Here is a 13,132-nt window from a genome sequence, read left to right as displayed (position 1 = left end):
CTGTATTTTCAGTGAGTGTTGCAAATGGAAAGAAAAAAAAAAAAAAAGAGAAAAAAAAATTATTTTTAGGGTTCCTTTCAGAACAGGGAGTGGTGAAAAAGATGTATCTACAGCATGCAGTTTTTGACAATGGAACTTTGAAATGTTGTGGTAACAGAAAACAAGACCGTTGCCCAGTCCCAGATCTGGAAAATATTAAATTCCACCTTCTCAGCCACCAGAACAGCGTCAAGAGGGATCTGTTGCTGAGCTGCCCCCCACCAAGACCTGTGCAATCCTGATTTTTTCCTATCAAATGCAATTGCGAGATTCAAATAGCAGTAATATTTTGGTAGCGTGATGCCAGAGCCCCTTCTCAAAGGTAAGCAGACATTTTCATCAGATTTTTTCACCATGGGGAAAAAGCCAGTTTTGTCCTTTCCACTGCCATTTTATGGGCTGAAAAGAATGACCTAAAAAGCCACAGCCTTTTCATTCCTCAAGCCCCAAGTTTATACTTAGCCCCTGAGGTGAGTACCACCCTGACCTGCTTGGCCTGGCTACTTCCACAAGCGAGTGGCCAGTGAGGCTGGGCACCATTCAGGGGTGAAAGCAGCACCCAGCTGCTGGGGAAGGGTGGGTGGTGCTTTGCACCACGTAAGGCTTGGCTGCCCATCACAGGTGTGTGCCTCCTTCTGCACATCACTGCTCTCAGCGGGGCTAATAACCCACGGTGGCAAACCAACCTGGGGGCTGCCAGCTCACAGTTTCCTTGAGGAAGGGAAGCAAGGCTGCAACACAGCTTTGAATCAAGAGACCCAGGCCCCAAGGAACCCCAGTGAGGGCTCAGCTGGGTAAGGCTGCCAGCCACCTAGCTAATCTCTGAACTCGGGGCATGGGTTGGACTAGATGGTCTCCTGAGGTCCCCTCCAGCCACAGTTGACTCTGCAACCGAAAAGGGCAATGCTGCCTGCAGGTCAGTGAGCAAGGAATACGGGGCTGAGGCTGCGGGAGCCATCCATGATGGCAGCTTTCACCTCAAACGCATCACGTCAGCAAAGCAGGGTCGGGGAGGGGGTAGCACACAGAGGCCCCCATATACAGTACATAGCCAGGTAAAGGACTAAGGGATCACAAGGTAGTGGATTTGGAAAAATATGCAACAGGCAGATGAACAAAATGATAGTATTTATAATTACCTGTGTTGAAGCAAGTCTTGGCCGCTCTTCAGCAGACAGGCAAGCGCCAATGTATTTTCCCTTCCCCACTTCTCAGCTTCCAGGGCTGGCCAGGAGCACACAGAGAAGATCTGAGTTCACGCCAAGGGTTGAGAGCAAGAGGAAGGAGCACCACAGTTTAAATGCAATGGCACTGGCCAGGCACATGCTTTAGAACCCAGTGCTACTCTTCACTCCCTGCAAGCACCAAGGGCTTGAGTCATTTTCCCCACAGTTCATTCATTACCACCATCATCCACCTGGAAACATTTGGGGGAGGTGTTGGGGTTTTTTATTTTGTTGTGGGTTTGGGGTTTGGTTTTTGTTGTGGGGGGGTTTTGGTGGTTTTTTTTTTGGGGGGTGGTGGTGGTTGTTGTTTTTTGGGGTTTTTTTTTTTTTTTTTTGGGGGGGGGGACGATGACAGGATTTGGGGTTGGGTCTTTTTTTCCAGGCAGCTCACTCTCCCACTTAACTCCCAAGCGCTAAAGTGATTGAAGCACTGAAGGATTAAAGGTGTTTTAACAGCTTATATTGCTTTAAGCATCTAAGGTGGCTTAAACGCTTATGCTGCTTCCAGCGGTTTAAAGCAGCTTAACTGTCCGTGCCACTTGATGAATTTACAGGCGCTCAGAAGCCTACCCTCTCTTTAAAACCAGACAAACCTCACAGCAGCACTGTATTCCGAGAGTGCCGTCCTGCTTGGCCCCCAGGGCCCTACCCGGGAGGGTGCCCCACCCCCGGCCCCCCTGCCCGGGGCTCCCAGCGCCCTTACCTGGCTGCGGCCCGGCCCGGCCCGGCCCCGCGGCTGTGGGCCCCCGGCGGGCAGCCGCGCCCACGCCTGAGGGGCCGGGGGGGTGAGGGGTCACCCGCTCCGGGGTGCGGAGGGGCGGCACCAGGCAGCGGCCGCAAAGAGCTCATTAGTTTCATTCCCAATTAAGCGTGAAATAGGGGCTGTTTATTGGCCTGAGCGCGTGGAGCGGGGCACACCCCCACACACACACCCGGACCTACCCCCTGGGATCGCTCCCCGGCCGTGCGGTGCCCCCCGGCCCCGCGCAGCCCCGCTCCCCGGGGGCTGTCCAGACCCGCCCGGCAGCGCCAGCCCCGACCACCCCCACAGGCCATGGCGGCGAGCGGGCCTGCCCGGGAGGGCCGGGTCAGACCAGGCCTCCTGCCCTCAGCAGCCACCCCGCACCGCGGCGGCCCCCACGGGTGTCTCCTCCTCCACCACCACCACCCCTTGAACAGGACCGCACAGACACCCAAAGCTTCTCTTCACGGTTGGGCTTTGCTAGGCTTTGAGTGTTTAGCATGAAAATTATCTGGGCCCTGGGAACGCCACAGGTTTTCTGGCTGCTACGGCTGGTCCCTGCAGCTCGCAGCCAGCTTGCGATGGCCCACGGGCCCTGCGGAGAGCACTGGGGTTCCCACAGCGACTTTGGAGAGCACTGGGGTTCCCACAGCGGCTGCGGAGAGCGCTGGCGTCCCTGGGCCGGGAACGCCACACACCAGCAAGGAGCTCCCATGGGAGCCTCGTGCTCTAGTGCCTTCCCCTGCGAGGGACCCGAGCGAGGGCAGTCATGATCGCTCGGGTCTGCAGGCTTGGGCTGGTTTTGTTTACATGATCTCAGACCGTTTCAAATTTACAGTGAATGAGTTCGCCAAGGGTGATTAAAAATGGAAATAGTTAGGTCTCATAAAGCCTCGTTGCAAATCAAAGCTTAGTCTAGGAAAAACAATGTGTTTTTCCTCCTTGTTTCCTGTGGGATGGAAACAAACAAGCAAACAGTTCTGGTGAAAAAGAAAAGAGCAGATTTCTGTCAGAAATGTCTCATCCTCCACCACAGAAAATTGTTATGATTTCTAGTCTAAACAGAGTCTGTTCAGATTTGGGTTCTCGCTTCCACACAGCCCAGCTGGCTGGATCTGTGGAAAGCAGTGTATGGGGCTACCAGGAATTTGTGGAGTAGGCAAGTTGTCTTCTCATCATGCTGAGATCAACCTGAAGGGATGTCAATGACTCCAAAAACTGAGTAGCCGTGGAAAAAAAAAAAAAAAAAAAAAAGACAGAGAGGAAAAACAAACCACAAACTTGCCCATTTTACAAAGACCTGGTGAATAGCTTGGCCGTTCAGGCTAAGAGCAAAGGTGCTGGCAGCTCTCCTTCCACTGAAGAGGAGTTTGGGGACAAAGGCTGGTGGGACCAGCACCAGGAGCTGGAAGGGACATCTCCTGCAAGTGGCAAACAGCTACAGCCTCTGGCAATCCTCAGGACTTGGCAAAACAGGCTTGAAATGGGCACCAGAAGTCATCAGTGGGGCTCAGTGCCATGGAAGCTGACTGAGGCCAAGAGCTGACAGATTTATTGTTTAAAGGGATGAGTTGAACACAGGTAATAAATGGCAAGAATATGTGGAGCAGTAAGAAACAAACTACTTTTAAGCCCTTCCACAAGTGATACTTGACATTCAGGACATTTCTTTTCCAGGTATGAAACAACTTTAAGAGAGAAGCTGGCCCATAGGGAGATTTCATCCATCAGCATGCCCTCTGCCTTGAAACCTTCAAGGAGCTGGCACTGGCTTCAGTGCGTCACAACAGCCGGCCTGGGGCAGCACTGCAGCCACCCACCTTCCCAGTGGGAATGCTGCAGGTCCCCATCTCTTTCCTGTGCCACAAGCAGCGACTCAGGCCTCTGGGAAGCCCAGTCTGGAAAATGGACATACAGGGATCCTGCGGTTTAGAAGTCATCATGGCTAAGGCTGGCTTCCCATAAAACATCTCTATAAGGAGATATATTCAGTAGCTGATTAATTAATGTGGTTTACCACATAATGATGCTACACAGGCCTACTCTTTTCAATAATAATCCCATAAATAATATTACTAAAAATCCAAGAGATACCCAAACTGCACTGAAGCTGTGTTGTGATCCCAGTGCCTTGCCTGTTGTCTTCCCCGTTGTGGTAAATCAACACCAACATAATTCTTTAAGGGAGTTTCTCGGTGAAGACAGGAGCGAAGGGGAAGGGACGTGCCTGCGCTGCGCAGAGCCAGGCCCACACTTTTAGCCTCAGAAGAACGTGCCGGGTGATGGGATTTCAAAAGCCCTTGGATGCTCCCACCCGGCAAAAACCCCGTTTGGCGGCCGCGGGCCATCGAGGGGCTGTAGGGCCGGGGTCCACCGCAGCCCCCAGCTCCGGGCAGGGCAGAGCCAGGGGAGGAGCAGGGCCTCCAGCGCAGCCCCCGGTGGCTGGGCGCTGCCGAGCTGGAGCGGGGCCGGGAGAGCCGGCAGCCCCCCGCCGCTGCCTGCCGCTCCAGCGCCGGGCCGAGCCCTGCGGGCACCGCGGGGAGAGGGCGGAGGTGCCAGACACCCCCCGGGGGCTGCGGGAGCGGGCAGCCTCGCCCCCGGCTTGGGGAACCGGCTCGCCCACATCAGGACCCGCTGGCAGCGAAAGCACCGCACGTGGGGAGCCGGGGGTCCCGCCGCCAGCGGCCGTGCCAGCGGCAAAGGCCACCCCCCGCCACCCCCGGCCCGGGAGCGGCCGCGCTCCCCCTGCCCGGCCGAGGGGCTCCTCGGGCTTCCGTGGCTCTTTGTTCGCGGGGATCGTTCCCCCCTTCCCCGTGCTCGCACGGTAACGTTTCTTGCAAGGATTTCCTGCCAAAAGACAATCCCCCTGAGCAAAAGCAGACCGAGAAAGTAGTGACCAATCCTTTCTGGATGGCTGTCACCAGGCTCCTCCCAGCCCCCGCTCCCCCTGCCATTTGCATACAAAAAAATCCAGAAAACTCCCGTTTGCCCCCGCATCTCGCTCAGACCCTCCATCCCCGTCTGGCAGGCAGAAGCCCGGGCTGGGGGACGCTGCCTGCGGCTGAGGGCAGCGGCGCGCCGCCCGCCCCGCCACCCCGGCCCCCCAAGTCTTTCGGCAGCCCCCCCTCCCCAAAATGCAGCGCCGACTCTGCGCCCTGCTCCTGCTGGCGTCCCAGTGCATGGGCTCGGCCGCCGGGCTCTTCCCCTTCGGGGAGCCCGACTTCTCCTACAAACGCTCCAACTGCAAGCCCATCCCCGCCCCGATGCTGCTGTGCCGAGGCATCGAGTACCAGAGCATGCGGCTGCCCAACCTGCTGGGGCATGAGACGGTGCAGGAGGTGCTGGAGCAGGCCTCCACCTGGATCCCGCTGGTGCAGAAGCAGTGCCACCCCGACACCAGGAAGTTCCTCTGCTCCCTCTTCGCCCCCGTCTGCATCGACGACCTGGACGAGATCATCCAGCCCTGCCACTCGCTCTGCGAGGAGGTGAAGGAGAGCTGCGCCCCGGTGATGTCAGCCTTCGGCTTCCCCTGGCCTGACATGCTGGACTGCAGCCGCTTCCCCAAGGACAACGACCTCTGCATCCCTCTGGCCAGCAGCGACCACATCCTCCCCGTCACCAGGGAAGGTAAGAGGGGGCCGCCCCGGGCCGGCAGCATCGCCCCGCCATGAGCCGCCCCGACAGGCAGGGTTCCTCCCCGGCATTCCGCGGGGGAGCCCAGGCGCCCCTCTCCCGCTGCAGCACGCCCCGCCGCTCCGGGACTGGGGGGAGACGGACCGGGGAGGGGGACGCAGGTCAGGCTCAGGGAAGCTTTCCCGAGGGGACCGGGGAAACCGCAGGCACCGTCGGGGAACAGGCACCGGCCCGCACCCCGCAGCCTTTGCCCGCCTCCGTCCCCAAGGAAAAGGGCCGGGCCCCCGGACTCGAGTCGCTCGGCTCCCAGCGGGACCACCTCCTCGGCAGGGATCACCGCTGAAGCGCGGAGCTGGGGCGGGCTGTGCCGTGCGTCCTCCCTTTTTTACTCTTTCCCTCGTAAAAAAAAAAAAAAAAAAAAGCAACCAACAACAACAAACCAACCAACAACCACAAACCCGTTTGGTTGAGGTGTGACCGCAGGATCAAAGCACACCGTGCCCCTCTGCAGCAAGGTAAGGCGCGTCAGAGGGACGGGGCAGCGCCCGGCCGGGGGGAGGGGGGACGGGGAGACGCAGGGTCTGGGATGGAGGGATCGAGGGATCGTTTCCCGAAGGGTTCCCGACGCCACCTGCTGTTCCTTTCTCCCCGAGCCTGACGGGGACTGTCCCTTGCATTTCCAGCACCCAAGGTCTGCGATGCCTGCAAAAACAAGAATGAAGACGATAATGACATCGTGGAAAACCTCTGCAAAAATGACTTTGGTAAGTGGAAGCAGAGCTGCCCTCGGCTGAAACTTGAGAGTTGAGGATCAGGTATAACCCCCAGCGGAGTCAGTGAGAGATGTGCCTGAATAAAGGCAGGGCTTTGTCTTATCTGCAGATGGACCCATCTGACCGTTGGGTCATGAAACACAAAATTTCATCTCGGAATAAAAAGTAGCCATTTTTATAGTCCTTTTCTGTTTGGTGTTTTGAAGTAGTGTTCTTTTATGTGGATGTTGCTGGCAAGCCGAATAGAAAGTAAATTGGGGGGGTGGGAGGGGGGAATCTCATCCAGACTATTGCCTGGGGAGAAGTAGAGCAAAGCTTCGTTTAGACGTATGAGAAAGAGCTGCATGACAAATCTCACGTATCGTAAGAAAGACTTTCTCTGCAGATTAAGAATGAAGCTCTATATATCATTTGACAGAGAAGGTAATGCACAGACAATTGGGGATATAAACTTAATGGGAAGATCTGGGGTTAGAAGAGGACAAGAAAGCCCCTTCGACACAGGCAACTGAACGGCACATTATCCACTCATTAGCATTTCAAGAGGAAAAGGGAATAAGGAGGGGAATCCTTTTATAATAGGTCAGTGTTTATACCTGGAAACAGATTTGTGGTATAAATATCTACAACAATTCAAAAGTCTTTCTTAAAAAAAGAAACCAAACCAAAAACCAACACACCATCCAAAACCCGAAACCATGACTGTGGGACATAATTGCTAAAACAAGCAATAGCTTTGGCCTGGCAAATTGCACTCCGATAAATCCTCCTAAAGCTAAACATGCCCCACAGATCTTACAGAGCCCTGTATCCCCCTTCTGGTTATTTTTACCAAATCGAATGCAGCTGTTGGACCAATTTGCCCTCCATGGGATCTATTCTTTCAAAAAAACAATGCATGTGAAACATCATTTCCTTACAGGTTTGCCTAAAATCCTCTCCAGCCTAATAAATTAAGTTTAGAAGTTTTCAGCCGCAGCAGAGATCAGGTTTCAGATTAGGTCTAGGTACTCGCCTCCCCACTCCCCTTCAAACTTTAGTTTCAGGAAGACTGTCCTCTCCCAGCAAAAAACAGAGCTCTGCTTAACATAGCAAACCTGCCCTCTCTCTGTTTGCAAACAGAACAAAAGCTGGAGAAAATATTAATTTAGAAAGAAAGGAAAAAGAGAAAGCGGGGGGGGGGGGGGGGGGGGGGGCGGGGAGAGGAGAAAAGAAGCCCAAAAAACCCTCAGCCCTAAGGTTGATTCAAACTGAAATGACTTGCATGCCCTTTGTGGCTTTAGAAATGGAGCCACCTGCTGCCTCTTCTGTCAGCCCTGACAGTTTAATTAGCAATAGAGCACCTCCCTCCCCAGGTCCTCTTTATGTGCACTAATGGGAAAAAACCTCTCAATCTCTCTCCCTCTCCCCACTTCCCCCTCCCCTTGCTCTATTAGCCTTGAAGATAAAAGTGAAGGAGATTGCCTATATCAATGGAGATACCAAGATCACCCCTGAAACAAAGAGCAAAACCATCTACAAGCTGAATGGGCTGACAGAGAGAGATCTGAGGAAGATCGTGCTCTGGCTCAAAGGTGGCCTCCAGTGTACCTGCGATGAGATGAACGACATCAACGTCCCCTACTTGGTGATGGGGCAAAAGCAAGCTGGGGAACTGGTGATCACCTCACTGAAGCGGTGGCAGAAAGGGCAGAGGGCTTTCAAGCGGTTCTCCCGCAGCATCCGCAAACTGCAGTGTTAGTGGCTTTGGCTCTGGCTGCCTCCAGCAGCTGCCTCTGTGCTGAGCTCTCTGGGCCTCCCACACCTTCTTGCTTTGGCCCCTCTGAGCCTCGAGATGCCACAGTCATCAGACATGGTGACTGCTGTCCGAGAGGGGAAGGACCTCTCCATTTTTGTACATAGGTTAAAATGTAATAAAAAAAAAAAATCATGACTATTTTTGGGAAGTATTAAAGTATCTCGCTTAAAGCTTGGGTTTTTTTAATGGTTGCAAATGTGACTTTGGTCTGAGGTTTTTCCCCTCTTCATTTTGGTAATGCTGGTTCATTTATATTGCTGCTTCTCTGTATACGTGCATGTTTGTTGTGCAAAAGTAGGAGATGCAGAGGAAGACAGCCATGTGTGCAACTGGCCTGTCACAGTGGGTACGACTCTTTCACTGAGGTGAAATGGCTTGCCATTTATATTAACGCTATAAAGGTCATGTTATGACTCTTGCATGTGATACATAGGCACCAGTATGAGTATATTAACCATTCTCACATTTTATTTTCCACAAGTCTGAGCCCTTCTCTCTCAGAAAAAATTAACAAGTTTTGGAGCTGGTTGGCCTGGATGCAACTTTTTTTTTTTTTTTTAACTCTTTTACAAATTAAACCATCTGTAGCCTAACTGTAATATACCTAGTGGTTAACCTGAAAGAGTTGTAAAATATTGCTTTAATTAACCTTGTAAATACTCCAGATAAATGTTATATTCTTGTATATAAACTTTACATCATAGTTTACCCATTGTCTTGGTCTGTGTTCACTTTTAATCTGTTTTGGGAGAAAATTGTCCAACTGGGCTTTGTCACAGCAAAGCAGAATTTGGCCTTCCACCCTAAGTGGCCCATAGAGAAGCACAAGGAAGCACCTAGTGCTGCAATCAGAAAAAACATAGTGGACCTCATTTCCCCAATGAGAACCGACAAGACATGGGACTGAGGTTCAGTCAACTCACTTTAATGTGTCAGTTGAGCTCTTCGAGGTGAAGAGTTTTCTGTGGCTCCTTTGTTCAGCCACCTGCATTTTCATCTCATCTCAGAAGAGTCTGCTCTTTGCTGATGTGCAATTGCAGTGAGACCACCTGCTTAAAAATCAAATCTATCTATTTCTTACACTTGAAAAAGGCATATCAAGGAGTGCAAGAGTAGGCAGAACAATCTCATTTGCAACTAGCAGTTCAGAATAATAGAGGCACGCATGTTTTGTGTGTATGTACACTCAACTATTCTGAGGAAGAAAATAAAATCTACCTAATAGTGTAAGTAGAGGAATGTTTTTTAACACTTTTCTTAGAAATCTTTTCTGATTAAGAGCATTACCTGCTAGAATTCTACTGTGCTTACCCTGAAAAATAGTCTTGCTTCCCAGTGTTGTCACACATAAAACAATCCTCTTAGCTTCACCGAGAGGATGAGCAGTCCAGTATTCCCAGGGACAATGCTTTATGTCAACCATTCACAGACAGAATACAAATCCAACACTAAACTTTTCTTTGAAGTAAAAAACCATACTATTTTCATATATTTAGTGTATTTTTTTTCACCATCAGAATGAAAAAAGAAAATTTTAAGATCCAACATGTTACATTTGTTTTAGAAAAATGAATTGTTTGCCCTCTCCCACAGTCTTAATGCTCTCACTACACCTGGCACAACCAACAGTAGGACTCTGACCAAGCAAGACAAGAGCAGTCCTCACAAATGTCCTCAAAAACATAACATTTTTTTAAAAAAGCAACAAACCACCAAACAAAAAGCCCTATTCCAAAATGGCTCTTAACTGGTTTTAAATCAGTGTCTTTATTTAAAGGCAAATACATTACTGAAATGTAATTAAAACTTTTCTTCTAAATGGACCTGGCTTACCAGGAAACAGATTTGAGTCTTTCCATTCCACGGTGTAATTATTTTAATACCAGCACTCTCTGTCCATCACCTTACAGAGCTATCAGCATTCAGATGTCTCATTGCTCTACCCATCTGGCTCAGCATATAATCTAATACTTGTCGCTGAACAGCCTTGGGTTTAGAGGGAACAAGCTCACGGATCAAGAGGAGCAGGCTGAAGATGAGCCTGCGGAAAATGGGCTTGCGCTGCCAGGCAGAGGAAAGCCCTTTGAAGAGGCAGTCATTGCAGTGCGGTCTCTTGGGACTGAATATGAACAGCCAGGGCTGCTCTACTTGGCCCGCCTCACAGATACAAAGTCCTCCTACAGCAACCATAAAATTTTCTTAATTGGGCTGTCCTAGAAGGCAGCAGTACTGATGTTGATGAGGACAGACAGGTCACAAGTTACTCACTCTGGGGTCATGTTAAGGCCAAGACTAAATAACAGATTTTTGCTAAATTACTTAAATGTATGAAGACATATTACCTATGACCAACATTGCTCTGTCTTAAAAAACCCCCAGAACATTCCCCTTCCTCCATCACAAAATAAGCACATTACACCAGTAAAATCCTGTTCCTGTCAGGACAAATTCAGGAGAAGAAGAATAAACTAGACTGGCAAACATTCAATTTTACTAGTATAATCAGCATCCTGGATTAAGAGCATCCTGCCATACAGCATACCCCTACTGATAAAGCCTTCTGCATGTGGCCCTGGGCTGAATCCCTGGGACTCCCACCCTCAGGGTGAATTGGCAGAGGCAGAATTACCTTTCAGATAAGCAGGATTTAGGCAAATGTGAAGTGTAATGGGACTCACATTTTCCCTGTTTAGTTCCATTACCTTGTTCTAACAGTATCATACCAAAAGATGGGTCATATTCACCTCACCAAGGAGAGGGAGTGTCACTCTTTTTTATACTATCTGTTTCCAAAGGTGTATAAACCAGATATTACAAACTATTCAACTGCAAATTAGGATTTTAAGGTCACAGCCTGAAGAAACTTCATCTCTCAGATGCTGGCAAAGGAGTCAACGCAAAAATTTTTCACATTTTTACCCCTACTCTTACTTGCTCAACAATAACTGAAAATCTTCCACTGTGCCAGGCAAACAGTGAACCAAACATGTAACAAAAAATTACCAGAGCCTGTTACTTCTGGTCATTGTGTCACATATACTTCAGAGTAACTTTATTACCTGGTATGGTATGGTTCAGTTCTAGTAGATTATTTTTTTTTTTTTTTTGCAATTGATGAAAAAAAGCAACCCACTGTTGCATTTTTCAGACACTTTTTGTCTTCTTCTAATTAAAACAACATTGTTAGGCAGCCAATTATGTAGCTCCCATTGTATTTGCTTTCATAAAAGCTATAAAAGCAGTTGACTACAATGGATTAGTTTAAGAACAATAATAATGATACTTGACATTTATACAGAAGTTTCCATTTAAGCTTCTCAGACTGCCTTCACAAAAATAGGCATTAATATCCCTATTTTGCAGATCAGGAAAATGAGGCACAGTGAAGTGAAATAACTCATTCAAAACCACCCAGCAAGTCCTTTACAGTCATGAAAAGCAGCATATTTTTTGTCTCCAAGTTTTATGCTCTAATCACTAGGCCACAGCAATCAGAACAGTGTGCAATCAAGGCAGCACTTAGATTATAATTTGAAAGCGTAACAGCAACCAAGGCTCCCTCCAGGTTCTTCTTCCCCCAGAGTGTGTAAAAAAAATGACTGCCCAAATTCAAATTTAAAACCCGTCAACAATATTCCTCACAGTCTTTTCCTTTCTTCCTTATTTATCATTCTTTAATTACTTCTTAATCCTTTCTTTTCTCCCTCACTTCTCATTCACTTCAGACACCCGCAGAGAAGCCACTCAGCCTCTCTCTTGCCCCTCTCATACAGACACTTTCTCCCTCAGTATGGTTTATTAAAGGACTCATGCAGTATAACTACACACAAGCCACAAAAATCCTAATGACCAGCTTAAGACATAAAAAGGACCCATGCGGGAAATTCAGCAAGAGGCATTTAAATTTAATTAATGATTTTCTATGAGGACAGGAGGGTTGTTAGATGCCACAAGGAGCACCGCAGACCCATGCTGGTCGCCTCGGGCATGGCCACTATTTCTATTCTGCAGCAGGAGAGCATAAAGATTTTAAAGAACATAGCAAGCATGAAGAACACACAGATAAAGCACATCTTCCCTTGCATGGCCACGTCTCCCACCCATCTCAGCCCCATTGTTATAACCCTGTGTTCCCCACTGGGGCCACGGTGTGCCTCTCTCAACCTCCTCCCAGATGTCTCACTACCTCTCTTCAGCCATCAAGGGCGTCAGCCAAGAGCTCAAGCACCATGACTCAAGAATGGACTGCCTCATCACCTCCTAGGTGCCTGCTGGGGCACAAGTGACCCCCGTGCAGCTGGCAGGGCAGCTCCTTTTTTGCTGCTTCTGCAGCCTGCTGCCATCCTTGCCAAACCTGCCAGTCCTGTGAGCCCTAGTGATGTGCCCACAGCTGGCAATGCCAGAGCAAGGGTGATGGATTGATTGCTACCACAGCAGTAGGTAGCCTTCCTTAGGTTGGGCAGCCCAGGCTTTTGTTATTGGAGCCAGAAGTTCTTATTTCTAGGCTTCAGAGAAATGTCTATATGATTTATCCAGAAGTTGCTTTCTTATCAGCAGATGTAGATTCAGTACAGTCCGGCTGTCTGATGAAACAACCGCAGGAATGGATCTTGTTTGCCTCTGTACAAAGAGGAGAGTTCAAGATATTCACATCACAGGGATCCGAGACCCCAGGCTGTCTTACAAACATAAATTAGCCCATGCTATACCCCTTTAGGGTAAGTTAAATAGGGTAACATTTTCCAAATGCATCAACCCTCTTCAGGGTGAGCCGTGGACTCCTAAATCACCTAGATGCCTTGGAAAATATTAGCCGCTATCCCCCACTGGAGTTAAAGCCAGTTGGCCGAGGTCAGCCAGCAAGCCTGTCACCCAGCCAGGAGGAACACCTCAGCAATCAGCCAGCCAGCCCATCGCTCTC

The 13,132-nt window shown here is 49.9% G+C and overlaps 1 protein-coding gene and 1 long non-coding RNA gene across 2 annotated transcripts in view; one reads left to right on the top strand and one right to left on the bottom strand.

The window, feature by feature from the left end:
* Window positions 1–1,544, bottom strand: part of LOC308062911 — a 36,245-nt gene extending 34,701 nt beyond the window's left edge. The window contains exon 1 of the long non-coding RNA XR_013927743.1: window positions 1,179–1,544. This is a non-coding gene — a long non-coding RNA (uncharacterized lncRNA). The remainder of the gene's footprint in view (window positions 1–1,178) is intronic.
* Window positions 1,545–3,974: 2,430 nt separating this feature from the next.
* On the top strand, window positions 3,975–8,919 carry SFRP2 (secreted frizzled related protein 2). The gene is made up of 3 exons (XM_080387272.1): window positions 3,975–5,634; window positions 6,324–6,404; window positions 7,850–8,919. The coding sequence occupies exons 1-3, from the start codon at window positions 5,142–5,144 to the stop codon at window positions 8,152–8,154; spliced, it is 879 nt and encodes a 292-aa protein (XP_080243398.1). The 5' UTR covers window positions 3,975–5,141; the 3' UTR covers window positions 8,155–8,919.
* The last annotated feature ends 4,213 nt before the right edge of the window (window positions 8,920–13,132 follow it).

This window comes from Falco punctatus, assembly GCF_963210335.1.
Source record: "Falco punctatus genome assembly, chromosome: 1".
Taxonomy (NCBI): domain Eukaryota; kingdom Metazoa; phylum Chordata; class Aves; order Falconiformes; family Falconidae; genus Falco; species Falco punctatus.
Note: the sequence above shows the minus strand (reverse complement) of the source record. Positions and strands in the feature narration are given on the sequence as shown.